This window comes from Taudactylus pleione, unplaced genomic scaffold, assembly GCF_031769625.1.
Source record: "Taudactylus pleione unplaced genomic scaffold, aTauple2 ptg000524l, whole genome shotgun sequence".
NCBI classification, from domain to species: Eukaryota; Metazoa; Chordata; class Amphibia; order Anura; family Myobatrachidae; genus Taudactylus; species Taudactylus pleione.
The window spans coordinates 5241230-5264266 of record NW_028284926.1 but is presented as its reverse complement, the minus strand read 5'-3'; the positions used below and the strand labels follow the sequence as shown (position 1 = coordinate 5264266).

At 44.4% G+C, this 23037-nt stretch overlaps 1 protein-coding gene across 1 annotated transcript in view; it reads right to left on the bottom strand.

The window, feature by feature from the left end:
* ALS2CL (ALS2 C-terminal like) overlaps nt 1–23037 on the bottom strand; it is an 84249-nt gene that overhangs the window by 3232 nt on the left and 57980 nt on the right. Inside the window, exons 18-27 of the mRNA XM_088450796.1 lie at nt 22217–22390; nt 19384–19477; nt 18060–18217; nt 15422–15490; nt 15005–15181; nt 13864–13906; nt 13080–13160; nt 3277–3338; nt 2455–2604; nt 1632–1728 (exon numbers count right to left, since the gene is read on the bottom strand). Of these exons, the coding sequence (XP_088306922.1) occupies nt 1632–1728; nt 2455–2604; nt 3277–3338; nt 13080–13160; nt 13864–13906; nt 15005–15181; nt 15422–15490; nt 18060–18217; nt 19384–19477; nt 22217–22390 (1105 nt within the window). The remainder of the gene's footprint in view (nt 1–1631; nt 1729–2454; nt 2605–3276; nt 3339–13079; nt 13161–13863; nt 13907–15004; nt 15182–15421; nt 15491–18059; nt 18218–19383; nt 19478–22216; nt 22391–23037) is intronic.

Here is a 23037-nt window from a genome sequence, read left to right as displayed (position 1 = left end):
ACTGCAGGAGCCATCTTCCGGCTTCCGCAGTGGGTAATGGGAGAGACGTCATGACGTCTCTCCCATAATGCAGAGCGACCCGGCTCGGACTGAGGATCGGATGGCGGCGGCCGGAGCGGGGATTCAGGTAAGTGTTTTTATTTTATTACATGTGTGTCTACTGGGGAGGGCGGTTACTACTGGGGCACTGCATAGGTGGGGGGGGGACCTCCACTGGGGGCACAACAAGGGAGGACTACTACAAAGGGGGTGGCTATACTACTGGGGAACTGCATATGGGGGGGGACTACTACTGGGGGCACTGCATCGAGGGACCAGTACTGGGGGCACTATATAAAGGGCACTATTGGGAGTACTGCATAGGGGGAGGGGACTACAACTGGGGCCACTGTTTAAAGGGCACTGCATAAGGGGGACTACTACTGGGGGAACTGCATAAGGGGAACTACTACTGGGGGCACTGCATAGGGGGCAGGGCTAGGGCCGGCCCTGGTCACACCAGCTCTATGCCAGGTGCAGTGTCTCTAACTATGTCCTCCTAGGTCTGTGTACACAGCTGCTTGCATTGACTGGTAATTCGCCAATTCTGGCATATACCAAAAAGCAGCCGATGTGCCTCAGAGTAACAATGGGCTGTTCATGTTTCCCAAACTTTAAAATAACGCACCAACAGCCACAAGGATGAGACACCCTGGTAATGACAGAGCCTTTGGCACCCACTCAACATGGTGAGTGGTGACAGTCCTGATTTGAGGGTCGGCACCTATCTCAACAAATTTTTTTTTTTAGCGAAACGCGTTAGTTCTCTAAATTCCCTTTACTAGAGATTTGCAAATGTGCTTCAGTACAATTATAAATGACCAATATCTTGTCTAGTTCAAATAAATTATTCACTCCAAGAAGAACAGTCCAAGAGGAACACAGATGTCTTCCATAGAGCTTTATTAATGATTTCCACACACTTCGGGTGCAGCGATGGCGTCTATTTCCTCTGCTACCTGTGATGGTACCGGAATGGCGCCCTCATACAGCTTACCATGGACATCTGTACATGAGGTGTGCTCACTTCAAAAGGCAAATGTTGTCAATTGTAATTATTATCATTAGATCTATCAGCAAGGTAAAAACGACTAGTACACAACTTATTTCTCTCCAGAAAATGGTCACGGTTACATTAATTCCCATCACTTTATTACCACCTGGGTACTGAATTGAAATATAATAAAAACATTTTTAACTAATTTTATCTCGTTTTCCTAATGACCAAGCCGCAGCACATGCGCCAAGGCAGGTAAAACCATCACATACTAAGAAATATTTCAATAAATTGGGCAACAATCCCTGGAACATTGTACATGGCTGGTTCTAAATCATGGTATAAGAGGAGGTGATCGCTTCTCACATACACACTATGGACTAGGACAGAGGTTCCCAAACTCTGCCAGAACAGGCCAGGTTTTAAGGATATCCTCGATTGAGTCCAGATCTGAGGTGCTAATTAAGTCACCTGTGCTCTAGCATGGATTTCCTTAAAACGTGGACTGTAATGGCGGAGTTTCTGAACTTCTGGCCTAGGAATTATCTTCCTTATGTAGCAGAACACTGAGCAGAGGAGAAACAGGACCACCCACCTCCAGAGCCGTCAACAGAAAGTCATATATCCCTCCCCGGTTACTGGGGTCCATCAAGTCTTGGATAAAGTGGATTTCTGCTCCCAAGTGCTGTATCCTGGGAAGAGAACACCGACATAAATAAATGAGACGTAAATATTCACATATACTGTACAAGAGAAAGAAGACTGCACCTTCTGCATAGTGGAGGCAGCCATGTAGGACTAATATTCATGGCGGCCAATCAATTTACTAGGAAACGGTGACATCACTGAGAGTCAATAATCATCCCAGGTCCCTGTGATGTCACTTGTGTCTAGTGAATGGATATGGATCCAGCCCCATTGTTGTAAACCATCCATATGTGTCATTGGGCCTGACTCGTTGGTGGACGCAAATCCGATACTTGCGGAAATTAGCGATTTTTTTTCAATACTGCGTATGCGTATGATTCGCACTGCGTCAAGTTTGATAATTGATGGCGGTCGCAGTGAGAATCCAGACAGTGACCGTCAATGAGCTAGGCAAACGCAAACGTGTTTGGAGTGTTTTGTTGGTGTGCCTTGGCCAGCAGCAGCATCTTTGTACGCAGTTGCAGAGGCTCCGGCGGGTTACCTCGGCAGACATTTTGAGCAGCCATAAGGTTGCTTGGAGGATCTATTGTGCGTCTTTGTAAGCAAGCGGTGGATCAAAGATGCCGCCGATAGGCGCCTTAGTATAAAACCCAACGACTGTGACATTAGCAAATTTTCATAGAACCAATGCGTGCGGAAACGCAGTCGCAACGAGATTTGCATGAACCTCTGAATCAGGCCCAATATTATTACATGTATATAAATATTACCCTGCTCGAGAGACAACGTATATCAGTAGAGGCAGCAAATCGTCCATAGGAAGTTTATAGTCCTTATCGACAACTCGGGACACTGTTGTTTCGATCTCCTTGTAGGTCTTCAGGATGATTTCCAGCTTCTCCTCTGGGTCTACAGTCGAGCTGTAAAACATATATTGCAGATTTACTTAAAATATTTATTCATGAAGCCTGCGCAGAACATAGAGTAGGATGTGCGGAACGTATTAATGTGTGGAAGCATGGCAGGCTCGCTAATGACTGGGTAAAATCAGAATTGTTTCCGAGAATACGTGATTGCTGCGTAGTCTATACTCTCCGTTATAGTGCTCAGCGTCAGTCTGCGGCAGCAAAGGCCGGTAAGTCTCTATCGTGCAAGGGAGGGCAGTATACAATGCTCTAGGTCTTCTATTTTATATATGGTAGATAGGGAACTTAATGTATGTTTTTGGGGTTAAATGTTCAAGGTGGATCCAAATGGTTTATTTTGCAAATATAAATTCTTATTTTTCATCTATTAATAAATATGTGATTGTTACATAGCTTTTGTTATCCTGTAGGTGCGTTACACGACTTTATGTTTATCGGTGACACTTCCCTAGTGAAAGGGTGATCAAGAAATGATAGTGATAGATATTTAAAATAATCCGCTGCATAGGGTTGCTCTGCACAGAAGATTCTCATGGCATCAGGGTGTGATTCTCATTACATTAAGCAGTGATTAATAGGGTGCACCTAATCAGGACAGTGCCTGTAACAGGCCGGCTGTGGGCCGGTACCCGGTACTGAGTGTTGGTGGCTGGTCTGTGCACTTACATTATCTTCTGGAGACACTCAGTGGCAGAATTGAAGCACTTGTGTTTCACTATTGAATATCTCTGAAAAACAAATTACACTTTAATTAAGATAACAATTACTGCAACTCCACACAATCATTACAGACAGTAAGTTTTATAAATAGAAAAACATTTCCTTATACTTAACCTGATTGCCCCTTATCCATATACTGATACATGACTAATGCCGGTCCATACACTGATACATGACTAATGCCGGTCCATACACTGATACATGTCTAATGCCGGTCCATACACTGATACATGTCTAATGACGGTCCTCATACTGATACATGACTAATGCCGGTCCTTATACTGATACATGACTAATGCCGGTCCTTATACTGATACATCATCCTAATGCCAGTCCTCATACTGATACATCATAATAATGCCGGTCCTTATACTGATACATGACTAATGCTGGTCCATACACTGATACATGTCTAATGCCGGTCCTCATATTGATACATGTCTAATGCCGGTCCTCATACGGATACATGACTAATGCTGGTCCATACACGGATACATGTCTAATGCCAGTCCTCATACTGAAACATGTCTAATGCCGGTCCTCATACGGATACATGACTAATGCCGGTCCACGTACTGATACATGACTAATGCCGGTCCTCGTACTGATACATGACTAATGCCGGTCCTCATACTGATACATGACTAATGCCGGTCCATATACTGATACATGATTAATGCCGGTCCATATACTGATACATGACTAATGCCGGTCCTCGTACTGATACAAGACTAATGCCGGTCCTCGTACTGATACATGACTAATGCCGGTCCATATACTGATACATGACTAATGCCGGTCCTCGTACTGATACATGACTAATGCCGGTCCATATACTGATACATGACTAATGCCGGTCCTCGTACTGATACATGACTAATGCCGGTCCTCGTACTGATACATGACTAATGCCGGTCCTCGTACTGATACATGACTAATGCCGGTCCTCGTACTGATACATGACTAATGCCGGTCCTCATACTGATACATAACTAATGCCGGTACTCATACTGATACATGACTAATGCCGGTCCTCATACTGATACATGACTAATGCCGGTCCTTATACTGATACATGTCTAATGCCGGTCCTCATACTGATACATGACTAATGCCGGTCCTCATACAGATACAAGACTAATGCCGGTCCTCATACTGATACATGACTAATGCCGGTCCTCGTACTGATACATCATCCTAATGCCGGTCTTCATACTGATACATCATCCTAATGCCGGTCCATATACTGATACATGACTAATGCCGGTCCTTATACTGGTACATGACTAATGCCGGTCCATACACTGATACATGACTAATGCCGGTCCTCATACTGATACATGACTAACGCTGGTCCCAATACTGATACATCATCCTAATGCCGGTCCATACACTAATACATGTCTAATGCCGGTCCTCATACTGATACATAACTAATGCCGGTACTCATACTGATACATGACTCATGCCGGTCCTCATACTGATACATGACTAATGCCGGTCCTTATACTGATACATGTCTAATGCCGGTCCTCATACTGATACATGACTAATGCCGGTCCTTATACTGATACATGACTAATGCCGGTCCTTATACTGATACATGACTAATGCCGGTCCATATACTGATACATGACTAATGCCGGTCCTTATACTGATACATGACTAATGCCGGTCCATATACTGATACATGACTAATGCCGGTGCATATACTAATACATGTCTAATGCCGGTCCTCATACTGATACATGACTAATGCCGGTCCATACACTAATACATGTCTAATGCCGGTCCTCATACTGATACATGACTAATGCCGGTCCTTATACTGATACATGACTAATGCCGGTCCTTATACTGATACATGACTAATGCCGGTCCATATACTGATACATGACTAATGCCGGTCCTTATACTGATACTGACTAATGCCGGTCCATATACTGATACAAGACTAATGCCGGTCCATACACTAATACATGTCTAATGCCGGTCCTCATACTGATACATGACTAATGCCGGTCCATACACTAATACATGTCTAATGCCGGTCCTCATACTGATACATGACTAATGCCGGTCCTTATACTGATACATGACTAATGCCGGTCCTTATACTGATACATGACTAATGCCGGTCCATATACTGATACATGACTAATGCCGGTCCTTATACTGATACATGACTAATGCCGGTCCTTATACTGATACATGACTAATGCCGGTCCATACACTAATACATGTCTAATGCCGGTCCTCATACTGATACATGACTTATGCCGGTCCTTATACTGATACATGACTAATGCCGGTCCTCATACTGATACATCATCCTAATGCCGGTCCTTATACTGACACATGACTAATGCCGGTCCTTATACTGATACATGACTAATGCCGGTCCTCATACTGATACATCATCCTAATGCCGGTCCTTATACTGATACATGACTAATGCCGGTCCTCATACTGATACATGACTAATGCCGGTCCTCATACTGATACATGACTAATGCCGGTCCTCATACTGATACATGACTAATGCCGGTCCTTATACTGATACATGACTAATGCCGGTCCTCATACTGATACATGACTAATGCCGGTCCTTATACTGATACATGACTAATGCCGGTCCATATACTGATACATGACTAATGCCGGTCCATACACTAATACATGTCTAATGCCGGTCCTCATACTGATACATGACTAATGCCGGTCCTCATACTGATACATGACTAATGCCGGTCCTCACTGATACATCATCCTAATGCCGGTCCTTATACTGATACATGACTAATGCCGGTCCTCATACTGATACATCATCCTAATGCCGGTCCATATACTGATACATGACTAATGCTGGTCCATACACTGATACATGTCTAATGCCGGTCCTCATATTGATACATGTCTAATGCCGGTCCTCATACGGATACATGACTAATGCTGGTCCATACACTGATACATGTCTAATGCCAGTCCTCATACTGAAACATGTCTAATGCCGGTCCTCATACGGATACATGACTAATGCCGGTCCTCGTACTGATACATGACTAATGCCGGTCCTCGTACTGATACATGACTAATGCCGGTCCTCATACTGATACATGACTAATGCCGGTCCTCGTACTGATACATGACTAATGCCGGTCCATATACTGATACATGACTAATGCCGGTCCTCGTACTGATACATGACTAATGCCGGTCCTCGTACTGATACATGACTAATGCCGGTCCTCGTACTGATACAAGACTAATGCCGGTCCTCGTACTGATACATGACTAATGCCGGTCCTTGTACTGATACATGACTAATGCCGGTCCTCATACTGATACATCATCCTAATGCCGGTCCTTATACTGACACATGACTAATGCCGGTCCTTATACTGATACATGACTAATGCCGGTCCTCATACTGATACATCATCCTAATGCCGGTCCTTATACTGATACATGACTAATGCCGGTCCTCATACTGATACATCATCCTAATGCCGGTCCTTATACTGATACATGTCTAATGCCGGTCCTCATACTGATACATGACTAATGCCGGTCCTCATACAGATACAAGACTAATGCCGGTCCTCATACTGATACATGACTAATGCCGGTCCTCGTACTGATACATGACTAATGCCGGTCCATATACTGATACATGTCTAATGCCGGTCCTCATACTGATACATGACTAATGCCGGTCCTCATACTGATACATGACTAACGCCGGTCCTTATACTGATACATGTCTAATGCCGGTCCTCGTACTGATACATGACTAATGCCGGTCCTCGTACTGATACATGACTAATGCCGGTCCATATACTGATACATGACTAATGCCGGTCCTCATACTGATACATGACTAATGCCGGTCCTCATACTGATACATGACTAATGCCGGTCCTCATACTGATACATCATCCTAATGCCGGTCCTCATACTGATACATGACTAATGCCGGTCCTCATACTGATACATGACTAATGCCGGTCCTCATACTGATACATCATCCTAATGCCGGTCCTCATACTGATACATCATCCTAATGCCGGTCCATATACTGATACATGACTAATGCCGGTCCTTATACTGGTACATGACTAATGCCGGTCCATACACTGATACATGATTAATGCCGGTCCTCATACTGATACATGACTAACGCTGGTCCCAATACTGATACATCATCCTAATGCCGGTCCTTATACTGATACATGTCTAATGCCGGTCCATATACTGATACATGACTAATGCCGGTCCATACACTAATACATAACTAATGCCGGTACTCATACTGATACATGACTAATGCCGGTCCTCATACTGATACATGACTAATGCCGGTCCTTATATTGATACATGACTAATGCCGGTCCTCGTACTGATACATGACTAATGCCGGTCCTCGTACTGATACATGACTAATGCCGGTCCATATACTGATACATGACTAATGCCGGTCCTCATACTGATACATGACTAATGCCGGTCCTCATACTGATACATGACTAATGCCGGTCCTCATACTGATACATCATCCTAATGCCGGTCCTCATACTGATACATGACTAATGCCGGTCCTCATACTGATACATGACTAATGCCGGTCCTCATACTGATACATCATCCTAATGCCGGTCCTCATACTGATACATCATCCTAATGCCGGTCCATATACTGATACATGACTAATGCCGGTCCTTATACTGGTACATGACTAATGCCGGTCCATACACTGATACATGATTAATGCCGGTCCTCATACTGATACATGACTAACGCTGGTCCCAATACTGATACATCATCCTAATGCCGGTCCTTATACTGATACATGTCTAATGCCGGTCCATATACTGATACATGACTAATGCCGGTCCATACACTAATACATAACTAATGCCGGTACTCATACTGATACATGACTAATGCCGGTCCTCATACTGATACATGACTAATGCCGGTCCTTATACCGATACATGTCTAATGCCGGTCCTCATACTGATACATGACTAATGCCGGTCCTTATACTGATACATGACTAATGCCGGTCCTTATACTGATACATGACTAATGCCGGTCCATATACTGATACATGACTAATGCCGGTCCTTATACTGATACATGACTAAAGCCGGTCCTTATACTGATACATGACTAATGCCGGTCCATATACTGATACATGACTAATGCCGGTCCTTATACTGATACTGACTAATGCCGGTCCATATACTGATACATGACTAATGCCGGTCCATACACTAATACATGTCTAATGCCGGTCCTCATACTGATACATGACTAATGCCGGTCCATACACTAATACATGTCTAATGCCGGTCCTCATACTGATACATGACTAATGCCGGTCCTTATACTGATACATGACTAATGCCGGTCCTTATACTGATACATGACTAATGCCGGTCCTTATACTGATACATGACTAATGCCGGTCCATATACTGATACATGACTAATGCCGGTCCTTATACTGATACATGACTAATGCCGGTCCTTATACTGATACATGACTAATGCCGGTCCATACACTAATACATGTCTAATGCCGGTCCTCATACTGATACATGACTAATGCCGGTCCTTATACTGATACATGACTAATGCCGGTCCTCATACTGATACATCATCCTAATGCCGGTCCTTATACTGATACATGACTAATGCCGGTCCATACACTAATACATGTCTAATGCCGGTCCTCATACTGATACATGACTAATGCCGGTCCTCATACTGATACATGACTAATGCCGGTCCTCACTGATACATCATCCTAATGCCGGTCCTTATACTGATACATGACTAATGCCGGTCCTCATACTGATACATCATCCTAATGCCGGTCCATATACTGATACATGACTAATGCCGGTCCATATACTGATACATGACTAATGCCGGTCCTCATACTGATACATGACTAATGCCGGTCCTCATACTGATACATGACTAATGCCGGTCCTCGTACTGATACATGACTAATGCCGGTCCTCGTACTGATACAAGACTAATGCCGGTCCTCGTACTGATACATGACTAATGCCGGTCCTCGTACTGATACATGACTAATGCCGGTCCTCATACTGATACATCATCCTAATGCCGGTCCTTATACTGACACATGACTAATGCCGGTCCTTATACTGATACATGACTAATGCCGGTCCTCATACTGATACATCATCCTAATGCCGGTCCTTATACTGATACATGACTAATGCCGGTCCTCATACTGATACATGACTAATGCCGGTCCTCATACTGATACATAACTAATGCCGGTCCTCATACTGATACATGAGTAATGCCGGTCCTTATACTGATACATGACTAATGCCGGTCCTCATACTGACACATGACTAATGCCGGTCCTTATACTGATACATGACTAATGCCGGTCCATATACTGATACATGACTAATGCCGGTCCATACACTAATACATGTCTAATGCCGGTCCTCATACTGATACATGACTAATGCCGGTCCTCATACTGATACATGACTAATGCCGGTCCTCACTGATACATCATCCTAATGCCGGTCCTTATACTGATACATGACTAATGCCGGTCCATATACTGATACATGACTAATGCTGGTCCATACACTGATACATGTCTAATGCCGGTCCTCATATTGATACATGTCTAATGCCGGTCCTCATACGGATACATGACTAATGCTGGTCCATACACTGATACATGTCTAATGCCAGTCCTCATACTGAAACATGTCTAATGCCGGTCCTCATACGGATACATGACTAATGCCGGTCCTCGTACTGATACATGACTAATGCCGGTCCTCGTACTGATACATGACTAATGCCGGTCCTCGTACTGATACATGACTAATGCCGGTCCTCGTACTGATACATGACTAATGCCGGTCCATATACTGATACATGACTAATGCCAGTCCTCGTACTGATACATGACTAATGCCGGTCCTCGTACTGATACATGACTAATGCCGGTCCTCGTACTGATACAAGACTAATGCCGGTCCTCGTACTGATACATGACTAATTCCGGTCCTCGTACTGATACATGACTAATGCCAGTCCTCGTACTGATACATGACTAATGCCGGTCCTCATACTGATACATGACTAATGCCGGTACTCATACTGATACATGACTAATGCCGGTCCTCATACTGATACATGACTAATGCCGGTCCTCATACTGATACATGTCTAATGCCGGTCCTCATACTGATACATGACTAATGCCGGTCCTCATACAGATACAAGACTAATGCCGGTCCTCATACTGATACATGACTAATGCCGGTCCTCGTACTGATACATGACTAATGCCGGTCCATATACTGATACATGTCTAATGCCGGTCCTCATACTGATACATGACTAATGCCGGTCCTCATACTGATACATGACTAATGCCGGTCCTTATACTGATACATGTCTAATGCCGGTCCTCGTACTGATACATGACTAATGCCGGTCCTCGTACTGATACATGACTAATGCCGGTCCATATACTGATACATGACTAATGCCGGTCCTCATACTGATACATGACTAATGCCGGTCCTCATACTGATACATGACTAATGCCGGTCCTCATACTGATACATCATCCTAATGCCGGTCCTCATACTGATACATGACTAATGCCGGTCCTCATACTGATACATGACTAATGCCGGTCCTCATACTGATACATCATCCTAATGCCGGTCCTCATACTGATACATCATCCTAATGCCGGTCCATATACTGATACATGACTAATGCCGGTCCTTATACTGGTACATGACTAATGCCGGTCCATACACTGATACATGATTAATGCCGGTCCTCATACTGATACATGACTAACGCTGGTCCCAATACTGATACATCATCCTAATGCCGGTCCTTATACTGATACATGTCTAATGCCGGTCCATATACTGATACATGACTAATGCCGGTCCATACACTAATACATGTCTAATGCCGGTCCTCATACTGATACATAACTAATGCCGGTACTCATACTGATACATGACTAATGCCGGTCCTCATACTGATACATGACTAATGCCGGTCCTTATACTGATACATGTCTAATGCCGGTCCTCATACTGATACATGACTAATGCCGGTCCTTATACTGATACATGACTAATGCCGGTCCTTATACTGATACATGACTAATGCCGGTCCATATACTGATACATGACTAATGCCGGTCCATACACTAATACATGTCTAATGCCGGTCCTCATACTGATACATGACTAATGCCGGTCCATACACTAATACATGTCTAATGCCGGTCCTCATACTGATACATGACTAATGCCGGTCCTTATACTGATACATGACTAATGCCGGTCCTTATACTGATACATGACTAATGCCGGTCCATATACTGATACATGACTAATGCCGGTCCTTATACTGATACTGACTAATGCCGGTCCATATACTGATACATGACTAATGCCGGTCCATACACTAATACATGTCTAATGCCGGTCCTCATACTGATACATGACTAATGCCGGTCCATACACTAATACATGTCTAATGCCGGTCCTCATACTGATACATGACTAATGCCGGTCCTTATACTGATACATGACTAATGCCGGTCCTTATACTGATACATGACTAATGCCGGTCCATATACTGATACATGACTAATGCCGGTCCATATACTGATACATGACTAATGCCGGTCCTTATACTGATACATGACTAATGCCGGTCCATACACTAATACATGTCTAATGCCGGTCCTCATACTGATACATGACTAATGCCGGTCCTTATACTGATACATGACTAATGCCGGTCCTCATACTGATACATCATCCTAATGCCGGTCCTTATACTGATACATGACTAATGCCGGTCCATACACTAATACATGTCTAATGCCGGTCCTCATACTGATACATGACTAATGCCGGTCCTCATACTGATACAAGACTAATGCCGGTCCTCACTGATACATCATCCTAATGCCGGTCCTTATACTGATACATGACTAATGCCGGTCCTCATACTGATACATCATCCTAATGCCGGTCCATATACTGATACATGACTAATGCCGGTCCATATACTGATACATGACTAATGCCGGTCCTCATACTGATACATGACTAATGCCGGTCCTCATACTGATACATGACTAATGCCGGTCCTTATACTGATACAAGACTAATGCTGGTCCATATACTGATACATGACTAATGCCGGTCCTTATACTGATACAAGACTAATGCCGGTCCTTATACTGATACATGACTAATGCCGGTCCATATACTGATACATGACTAATGCCGGTCCTCATACTGATACAAGACTAATGCTGGTCCATATACTGATACATGACTAATGCCGGTCCTTATACTGATACAAGACTAATGCCGGTCCTTATACTGATACATGACTAATGCCGGTAATAATAATACTAATTTTATTTTCATAGCTCTTTTCTCTCAACAGGACTCAAAGCGATTTACAGATACACCATGGAGGAGATGTAACAAGTTAGGGAAGTGAAATGTCACAGATCAGAGAAACATGAAATTAGAAGTTGTGCTCTACGCTATAACCTCGCCGAGCTGCCACATTACACAAGATTAGTGTCTGTCCCCCCGATATACTGTTTACTGGCACCGCCCGAGGCAATGCTATGAGCGCCCAGGTGCAGCCAGTTTTCCATTTACTGCCAATAAGTCTCACCTTCCTCCTTGGGCAGGGTGTGGGCAGCGCCATGTTGGGGATAACCGGCCTTCTGATAACCTGCAGACCATGGATGTTGGGCTGTCATGAGGGCACCAGAAACTTTTTTTATGAAGGTTTATTAAAATAAAGAGACAAGAGCCCAATAATAACCAGATTTACTGTTAGTAGCAGCCAGGGGTAGGGGGCATGCTGTTGTGGTGGTATTACTCAAGTTATAATGGGGGTCGGGCAGAGGTAATACAATTCAACTCCGAGCACTGGCAGGCAGATTTTACTGAGTAAGTATGGAAGACAGACAGACTGTTATTACGACACGCCGGGGTCCGTACTGCTCTGGGGACTGCGCAAAAGAGGTTTTGAATTAATTTTAGCCATTTTTTCCCCTTTAATATTTAATCTAGTAGAAATAAACCAGAGGATGGGGCATAGCACTGGGCAGCGCCAGCTCTAATTATAACCCTGGCAGCTCTATGGCTTTGGCAAACCCCTGCGCTGCCCCCTATAGTTCTTGTGGGGCAGCTGCACAGAGCACAATAAAGGAGGAGGAATCAAGGGGGGGGATAAAGGAGATACAGTTGGGGGGATATAGTGCTAAACATGTACATGCAAAGTGGCCCCTAAAAACGTAGCCGTGAGGTTGTGGACGTCTTGGGGAAACATGCAGCTCTTCATCTTCATCGGGTAATGTCCCAGCAGCATCCGGAACATGCAGAGAGCAAGATATACTATTACTGTACATACCGTATACTGCACATGTGCCCAAGCGCAGCTCCGTTCTTACCTGATTGGTTGTCAGCTTCACGTCTTTCAACGGCCACAGCTGCCTAAACAGTTACAGAGTGACATGGTTGAACGTATGTGTAATATAAGAGAGACTTGTGGATATTTAACCGGTTGCAAGTTACAAATTTTGATTAAACTCTGGATTTTGTGAATACTGCAGACTTCACTAGTGCAATGCAGGACAGTAACGCCAGGATGTACAGTAAATATAAACCACTTGCAGTATTTGTAGTGAGCTAATCTATTTTATAGATCTGGAAGTAACATGGGTCTATTACAGTTTTAGCCACTCTAACCTCGCACCTAATCCAGCCCTACCACATTTCACCCAGCCAATAATGTACCCCAACTCCCCCTCACCTACTAGACTGCACTCCAACTTAGTCATCCACCCCTGTACCCACCTTACCTCCGCAATTGCACGTCAGCTCCCCCATACCTACCCGACTGCACTCCAACTCATAGTCACTCACCTGTGCACCCCAACTCCTCCCAAATTGCATGCCAGCTTCCCCCATCTACCTGACTACACTCCAACTTACAGTCACAAGCTTCCCCTTACCTCCCCAATTGCACGGCAGCTCCCTCTCACCTACTCGACTGCACTCCAACTTACCTACCTGACTGCACTCCAACTCATTCTCACCCACCCATGCACCCCAACTCCCCCTCACCCACCTAATTGCAGACTCCCCTCACCAACCTGACTACACTCCAGCTCCCCCTCACCTACTCAACCGCACCCCAATTTTTCTCTACCCACCAACTGCACCCCAACTGTCCCTCACCCACCAACTGCACCCCATCTCTCACCCACCAACTACACCCCAATTCTCCCTCACTCACCAACTGTACCCCTACTCCTCCTCACCAATCTGACTACACCCCAACTCATAATAAGGATTGCTGCAAACATTTACTCCTATAATCCTTGTTAAATAGCACGGGGCAGATAGTGCCAGTGGGGTAACCCCTTGATGTATAGCTGTTATTTTCTAGTTTATATGAAATCTTTTCACAAGTGACTCGATTACCTTTAATCACTTAGTAACTGTGTGTGCAGTACATATAATGTATTTCTGTTTTGTGTAATTACTTCCCATAAATTAACGTCAAGTTATTCTTTAGCTTTTGCTCACCTCTGTACATCCAGAAACTCCAACAGCTTTGTGTCCGTCAGGACACCCAGACGCACTATCCCCTGCCAGTAGAGGGCGTCCTCCTGCTGGTGATACAGCATGTACAGCATGAAGAGGTCGGGGTGGAAGCGGGGTAGGATGACTGGCAGAATGAGGGTATAGGGGTTCAAGTCCTCACTGCAAATAAGAGATTCAAGCTGAGTCTCTAAACCAGAATTACCAACGCGCGTTTCACCAGTTGTTACTCAAACAAGGCCCTGGGTTGTGGTATAATAAGCACATATGTGTGTTTTCTTAAAGTAGAAGTAGGTTGGAACTTGCAGAATTATGGGTCCAAATGGAAATGTACACGGTCACCAAGCACAGAAATCATTCCTCCCTAAATAATAAGAAATAGAACTTTATCTTAGCACTAACCTTATCTCTTCGTCTTGTAGTCTGGGGGGCGAACTGTCGTCTTTCTCAGCTGTCATCGCAATTAGGGCCCTATCCAATACATAAAACCACATGTAGTCAATACACTTACATTGTTCAGTGGATTCACATTATAAGTGAAACTATTGGATAATTGTAACATTAGCGCACATTTATATTTAGGAATTTTTGGGCTATAACCTGCAGGTGTTCCTGTCATTATATACAGATGTGACCCCATACACTTAGCATGTGGGACGTAAGTTCATACTTTTCCCTGAATTTTGCATTTTTATTAGCATCATAACCGCACACATACCCGCTTGTAGTGTCCCAGGTACTTAGGATCAGTATGTTTGTTGCAAAGGTATGTATATAGCCGCAGAGTATATTAAAAAAAATTACCACATCACATTTACCTATAAGGGGGTTACATACATTAAGAAAAAACAAAAAGTTTAATTGTTTTTGACATATTTATTGTGAAATATGAAGAAGTGGAGATGATATTGTGTTTTTGTCTTAATTACATAATAAAATAACAATAAAATTAAACAATAATAGAAACAAAACCATTAATTATTGAAAAAATCGTTAATATCTTGCTTTTTTTCGCCTACAAACTTCGTTTTTTTGCTTATAAGCTTTTTCTGTGTCGTCTCTGTGTATCATCCAGCAGTAGTCAGCCATCATGCTGACGTCCCAACGACCCTGGTATCTTCTTTCTACATCTTGAACGTCTTGGTGGAACCGTTCACCCTGTTCTTCACTGTAGTCTCCGAGATTATAACGGGAAATGCTCAATATGGGAATTCAAAAAATGTACCTTTAAACTCATATTGCAGCCAAGGTTTCTGTAACTATACAATTTCTTTGTAGTTTGGATCCTTGACATTGCCTAAAAATTTTGAAATCACTTGTTTGAACGAAGCCCACAGCGAAAGTTCCACTATATTCATTACACGCCCGAAATGTTCATCTTTTATTAACTTTCTAATGTCAGGGCCTGTAAAAATGCCTTCCTTCAGTTTAGCATTGAATAGGTTAGGGAATTTGGTGCAAAGATATTTGAAAGTTTCTCCATCTTTAGGCAGTGCTTTTACAAATTGTTTCATCAGTCCTAATTTTATATGTAGAGGTGGAAGTAAAACTTTATTTGGATTTATTAAACTGGATTTGATTACATTATTTTTTTGAATTTCTAAACTTTTTTGAGCTGGCCAATTGTTTTTTTGCCAATGTAAATTTTTAGCTCTGCTATTCCATTTAGAAAACACAGGAATTTAGTGTAACCTTGTTGCTGGCCAAGTACCATGCACAAAAAAATTTACTTATTCATAAATACACGTTTTGCAGAAAACATGATGCGATATGCAAAATCGGGAGTCATTTTCGTGTTCAGAAGCCCAAAAATCTATAAGTATCACATAAATTCGTTAAAAAAGCTTTTTCATCGCAGACCTGTGTTATTTATGTGAATAAGAAGCACATTTTTTGAAAAAGTCTCTTGTGGGACGCAAGGCGAAAAAAAGTCAGGGGAGCTCCAAACTGGTCTATTCGGCGCGATTTGAGTAAAGTTGTATTTCATTATTATATTGGTTCCCAAACAAGGCTCTTGCAGGGGTGCCATGGCTTGATGGTCTAGTCCCAAAACAAAATATTTGGGCTGGCATCTTGGTAGGCTGGGCAGCACACCGTTTGTTACATTAGAGAGACAGCACATTTCCATTTACAAAGGATGCACTGCTCAGTGTTTTCCTTTTCTCTCCTGGATTCCCCTTTTCATTCTACTTCTTCTTGCAGATGTCAATGTAAGCAGGGTCCTCTCTCCCACCCTATCCACCACTGACTCCTCTCCTCATCCATTCCTTAGCCCCTCCCCTATGTTTGTTCCAATCTCTGTCTGCGTGGCTGTTCGCTGTCCCCTCCTCTGTGTCGCTGTCCCCTCTGTGTCGCTGTCCCCCCCTCTGTGTCGCTGTCCCCCCCTCTGTGTCGCTGTCCCCTCCTCTGTGCCGCTGTCCCCTCCTCTGTGTCGCTGTCCCCCCCTCTGTGTCGCTGTCCCCCCCTCTGTGTCGCTGTCCCCTCCTCTGTGTCGCAGTCCCCTCCTCTGTGTCGCTGTCCCCCCCTCTGTGTCGCTGTTCCCCCCTCTGTGTCGCTGTTCCCCCCTCTGTGTCGCTGTCCCCCCCTCTGTGTCGCTGTCCCCCCCTCTGTGTCGCTGTCCCCTCCTCTGTGTCGCTGTCCCCTCCTCTGTGTCGCTGTCCCCTCCTCTGTGTCGCTGTCCCCTCCTCTGTGTCGCTGTCAACAGCCTTATGTTATTACTGTTTTCATCCTGTATGTTTATCCAGGGCTGTGACTAGAGTGTGTGCGAGGGGTCCTGCTGCACAAAGCACAGGGCTGGGTGGGCACCACCGTTGCTGCCCCACGAACCTTGCTTCTGGCTAGCAGGGTACCTGGAACGGCACCCAGCATTTTTTTATAAAGCCAAAACCAAAATGCTTTACATCTAGCGGCAAAATCACCGACAAATCTGCACTTTTGCCAAGTTTCTTCTGTTGCAGGCTACAGTACAGTCTGTGCTATACAAGTTATGGCACGTTTGCAAATTTTGCCCTTGTGATCTGTCCTGGGAATGATGACTGACCTGAAAAACTCCCACAGTTTTATGGCATAGTACTTGATCTCCTCCTGCGCCATGCTCAGGAGATGCAGATTGGCCCCCAGACCAGAATATGTGGCCTGGAAGGCGACGGACAGCATCTTCATGTGTTTCTTCAATGGATGGTGAGAGGAATTGAAGGCCTGAAAGGAAATAAGCTTTGCTGGTTACACCACATCTCCCAACAATGTAACAAATATAAAGACCTGGTCACAATAAGCCACGCCCACAACCCAGCGATCTCATGGAGCCACGCCCACTTTATGGTATGCCACTCCCAACAAAACCTCTTGGCAGTTCTGGGTAATACGACACACACACCAGGGCCGGCTCCAGGGGTCAGAGCACCCTGTGCCGTCTCACTATAGTGCTCCCCAACATCGTGCGCGACCGAAAATGGGGGCGTGACCTAATTACCATAGGCCCGCATGGCACGCCACCAAATAATGTCAGGCTGGGGGAATCTCACTAGCTGGGCTTCCCCCAGCCCTCTACCATCACTGAATGGATGCGATGCGCATGCGTGCAGCATCCATTCAGACTCTGGGGTCCGGTCCCCAACCTCCCGATTTGACCACCCGCGGACCACGGAGTACATCGAACAGCGTATGAACTGCTCGCTATTCTTGTGGCTGGTTTTTTCAACCGCTATTTTGCGAGCAATTCTGACTATAAAACAACCAAGTGACGTGGTCAATGACGCTGCTTTATTAATTATGCACACCCTTAAAACGCCCGTTTTGACCTTTAAGCACGCCTGCGTTCTGATCTCCACTCCCCGTTTTCAAGCACCTTCCCCTGACCACCCACATACGCCTCCTTCTGTCACTCAAAATAGCAGGCATTCGCTATATAGCGAACAAACGATTTTCGGCCGCACTGACTGGTTCACGCATGCGTATTAAAATCCGTACGCATGCACAGATGTGCGAACATTGGTCACTTACGAGCGGCTCTGAATCAGGCCCCATGTGCAATTAATTCTTCGCCTCCTGACTCACTATTGCGGTTTTCTGGACCCCAAACTTTCCTTTTTGCTTCTTGCACCTTGAATTGTCCGGGACCGATACAATTCCAAGCAATGTACGTGACGTGCGGTCGCAACTGCGTAGTCGCGTTTGCAACAACGGAACATCATAACCACAAAATCACTCATAGGGTGCACAGTAAAGCGAGGAATGTTGCTATACCATAACTTCCCTGACCATTGCTCTAGTATATACGTTTCATTGTGACAGTCACAATTATACAAGGACAATTTTTTAGGTTACCACGATGAATAGAGAGAAAAGAAATAATGTGCTCTTACCTTTTCCAAATAACTCTTTAAGGCCTCAGGTTCTTGCTGGAGACTCACTTCTTTCATAATATCCTCAATCTTGCGTGATACTTCCTCACTGTCCCTAGAAAATGGAACAGAGATTGTGTGTTGGTTATAGCCTCTGGTTGTGGCAGTGCTCAGGGGTGGATATATTCCTTGTGCTAGATTAGGCCTCTATCCCCAAGTGCATTAATGTACCAAGCAGCCTCTAACCCCAAGTACATTAATGTACCAAGCAGCCTCTAATCCCAAGTGCATTAATGTACCAAGCAGCCTCTAATCCCAAGTGCATTTATGTACCAAGCAGCCTCTAACCCCAAGTACATTAATGTACCAAGCAGCCTCTAATCCCAAGTGCAGTAATGTACCAAGCAGCCTCTAATCCCAAGTGCATTAATGTACCAAGCAGCCTCTAACCCCAACTGCATTAATGTACCAAGCAGCCTCTGACCGCAAGTGCATTAATGTACCAAGCAGCCTCTAACCGCAAGTGCATTAATGTACCAAGCAGCCTCTAACCGCAAGTGCATTAATGTACCAAGCAGCCTCTGACCCCAAGTGCATTAATGTACCAAGCAGCCTCTAACCGCAAGTTCATTAATGTACTAAGCAGCCTCTAACCCCGAGTGCATTAATGTAGCAAGCAGGCTCTAACCCCAAGTGTATTAATGTACCAAGCAGCCTCTAAACCAAAGTGCATAAATGTACCAAGCAGCCTCTAACCCCGAGTGCATTAATGTAGCAAGCAGGCTCTAACCCCGTGCATTAATGTACTAAGTAGGGGTGAGCGTACCAGCCTCTATCCCCAAGTGCATTAATGTACTAAGCAGCCTCTAACCCTGAGTGCATAATGTACCAAGCAGCCTCTAACCCTGAGTGTATTAATGTACCAAGCAGCCTCTAACCCCAAGTACATTAATGTACCAAGCAGCCTCTAGCCTCAAGTGCATTTATGTACTAAGCAACATCTAACGCCAAGTGCTTTAATGTACTAAGTAGGGTAATTTAAGTTTTATCACACTGTAGTTACACACTCATAGTGCCCTAGGTCAAATAACGGCCCACCTATGAAAGTACAGTTATATAATGGCCCACCTCTGACAGTACGGTTATATAACGGCCCACCTCTGACAGTACGGTTATATAACAGCCCACCTCTGACAGTACAGTCATATAACGGCCCACCTCTGACAGCACAGTCATATAATGGCCCACCTCTGACAGTACAGTCATATAACAGCCCACCTCTGACAGTATAGTCATATAACGGCCCACCTCTGACAGTACAGTCATATAACGGCCCACCTCTGACAGTACAGTCATATAACGGCCCACCTCTGACAGTACAGTCATATAATGGCCCATCTCTGACAGTACGGTTATATAATGGCCCACCTCTGACAGTAGTCATATAATGGCCCATCTCTGACAGTACGGTTATATAACGGCCCACCTCTGACAGTAGTCATATAATGGCCCATCTCTGACAGTACGGTTATATAATGGCCCACCTCTGACAGTAGTCATATAATGGCCCATCTCTGACAGTACGGTTATATAATGGCCCACCTCTGACAGTAGTCATATAATGGCCCACCTCTGACAGTACAGTCATATAACGGCCCACCTCTGATAGTTCAGTCATATAATGGCCCATCTCTTGACAGTACGGTTATATAATGGCCCACCTCTGACAGTACAGTTATATGTACAGTCATATAACGGCCCATCTCTGACAGTAGTTATATAATGGCCCACCTCTGACAGTACGGTTATATAATGGCCCACCTCTGACAGTAGTCATATAATGGCCCATCTCTGACAGTACGGTTATATAACGGCCCACCTCTGACAGTAGTCATATAATGGCCCATCTCTGACAGTACGGTTATATAATGGCCCACCTCTGACAGTAGTCATATAATGGCCCATCTCTGACAGTACGGTTATATAATGGCCCACCTCTGACAGTAGTCATATAATGGCCCACCTCTGACAGTACAGTCATATAACGGCCCACCTCTGATAGTTCAGTCATATAATGGCCCATCTCTTGACAGTACGGTTATATAATGGCCCACCTCTGACAGTACAGTTATATGTACAGTCATATAACGGCCCATCTCTGACAGTAGTTATATAATGGCCCACCTCTGACAGTACGGTTATATAATGGCCCACCTCTGACAGTGCGGTTATATAACGGCCCACCTCTGACAGTACAGTTATATGTACAGTCATATAACGGCCCACCTCTGACAGTAGTTATATAATGGCCCACCTCTGACAGTACGGTTATATAATGGCCCACCTCTGACAGTGCGGTTATATAACGGCCCACCTCTGACAGTACAGTCATATAACGGCCCGCCTCTGACAGTATGGATATATAACGGCCCACCTCTGACAGTGCGGTTATATAACGGCCCACCTCTGACAGTACAGTCATATAACGGCCCACCTCTGACAGTACGGTTATATAACGGCCCACCTCTGACAGTACGGTTATATAACGGCCCACCTCTGACAGTACAGTCATATAATGGCCCACCTCTGACAGTATGGTTATATAACGGCCCACCTCTGACAGTACAGTCATATAACGGCCCACCTCTGACAGTACAGACATATAACGTCACACCTCTGACAGTACAGGCATATAACGTCCCACCTCTGACAGTACGGTTATATAACGGCCCACCTCTGACAGTACAGGCATATAACGGCCCACCTCTGACAGTACAGGCATATAACGGCCCACCTCTGACAGTACAGTCATATAACGACCCACCTCTGACAGTACAGTCATATAATGACCCACCTCTGACAGTACAGGTATTGCTGCGATTTCCGGACTTTCTTGCTAGACTTGACATTAAAGCCGAGGAAAATTTCTTCAACTTCAAGTTTACACCCAGATTGGAGGAATTTCTGGAACTGCTGGAATATCCCCTGCCAGCGCTCCTCAACCGGGAACGAGCCAACTCCGAACTGGCTGCGGGACAAGAACACAAGATTACATCTCTGCTACGGAACAGGTGGGAACATGAAAACCTGGGACATGGTGCTGACGACTGAGGTATTCTATGTATACAGTAGTTTAGTGCACACAGGATTAATAATGGACAATATCCCGCCTTCTGTAACTCACAATCTGTGTGCCATTCTTAGGGGCCTATTTCTGAAGAAGTGGCAACTGCAGTTCTTTTTTTATTACTCCTTATAGTAATGATAAAGAAAATCTCTAGTCGCTGCTACTTATCAATTAAAAAAAAAATATCTCGCAGAGGCAGCGTAGCGATGCTCGGTTGGATTGTCGATACTGGCCTGGGGCAGTAAGGGTTAAATGACCACTTCACTTGGACAGTTTCTTGGGATACATAAAAATATATACAGTTTATATAATTGTATATACAGTATATGGTGCCAGCACACTCTGCAGCGCTCCACGATCTTTTAAATTAATTATTTTTATGATATTTAACTTATTATTTGTACAATAAATATCCCATATAAAGTAAGTTTGTTTAAAAACTGCTGGAAATCAAAATATTACAGGATTTCAATGATACTAGTAATTCAAATTAATATTTTAGCACTAGATGGCGCCATTTCATTCTAATGATAATTTTACCACTAGGT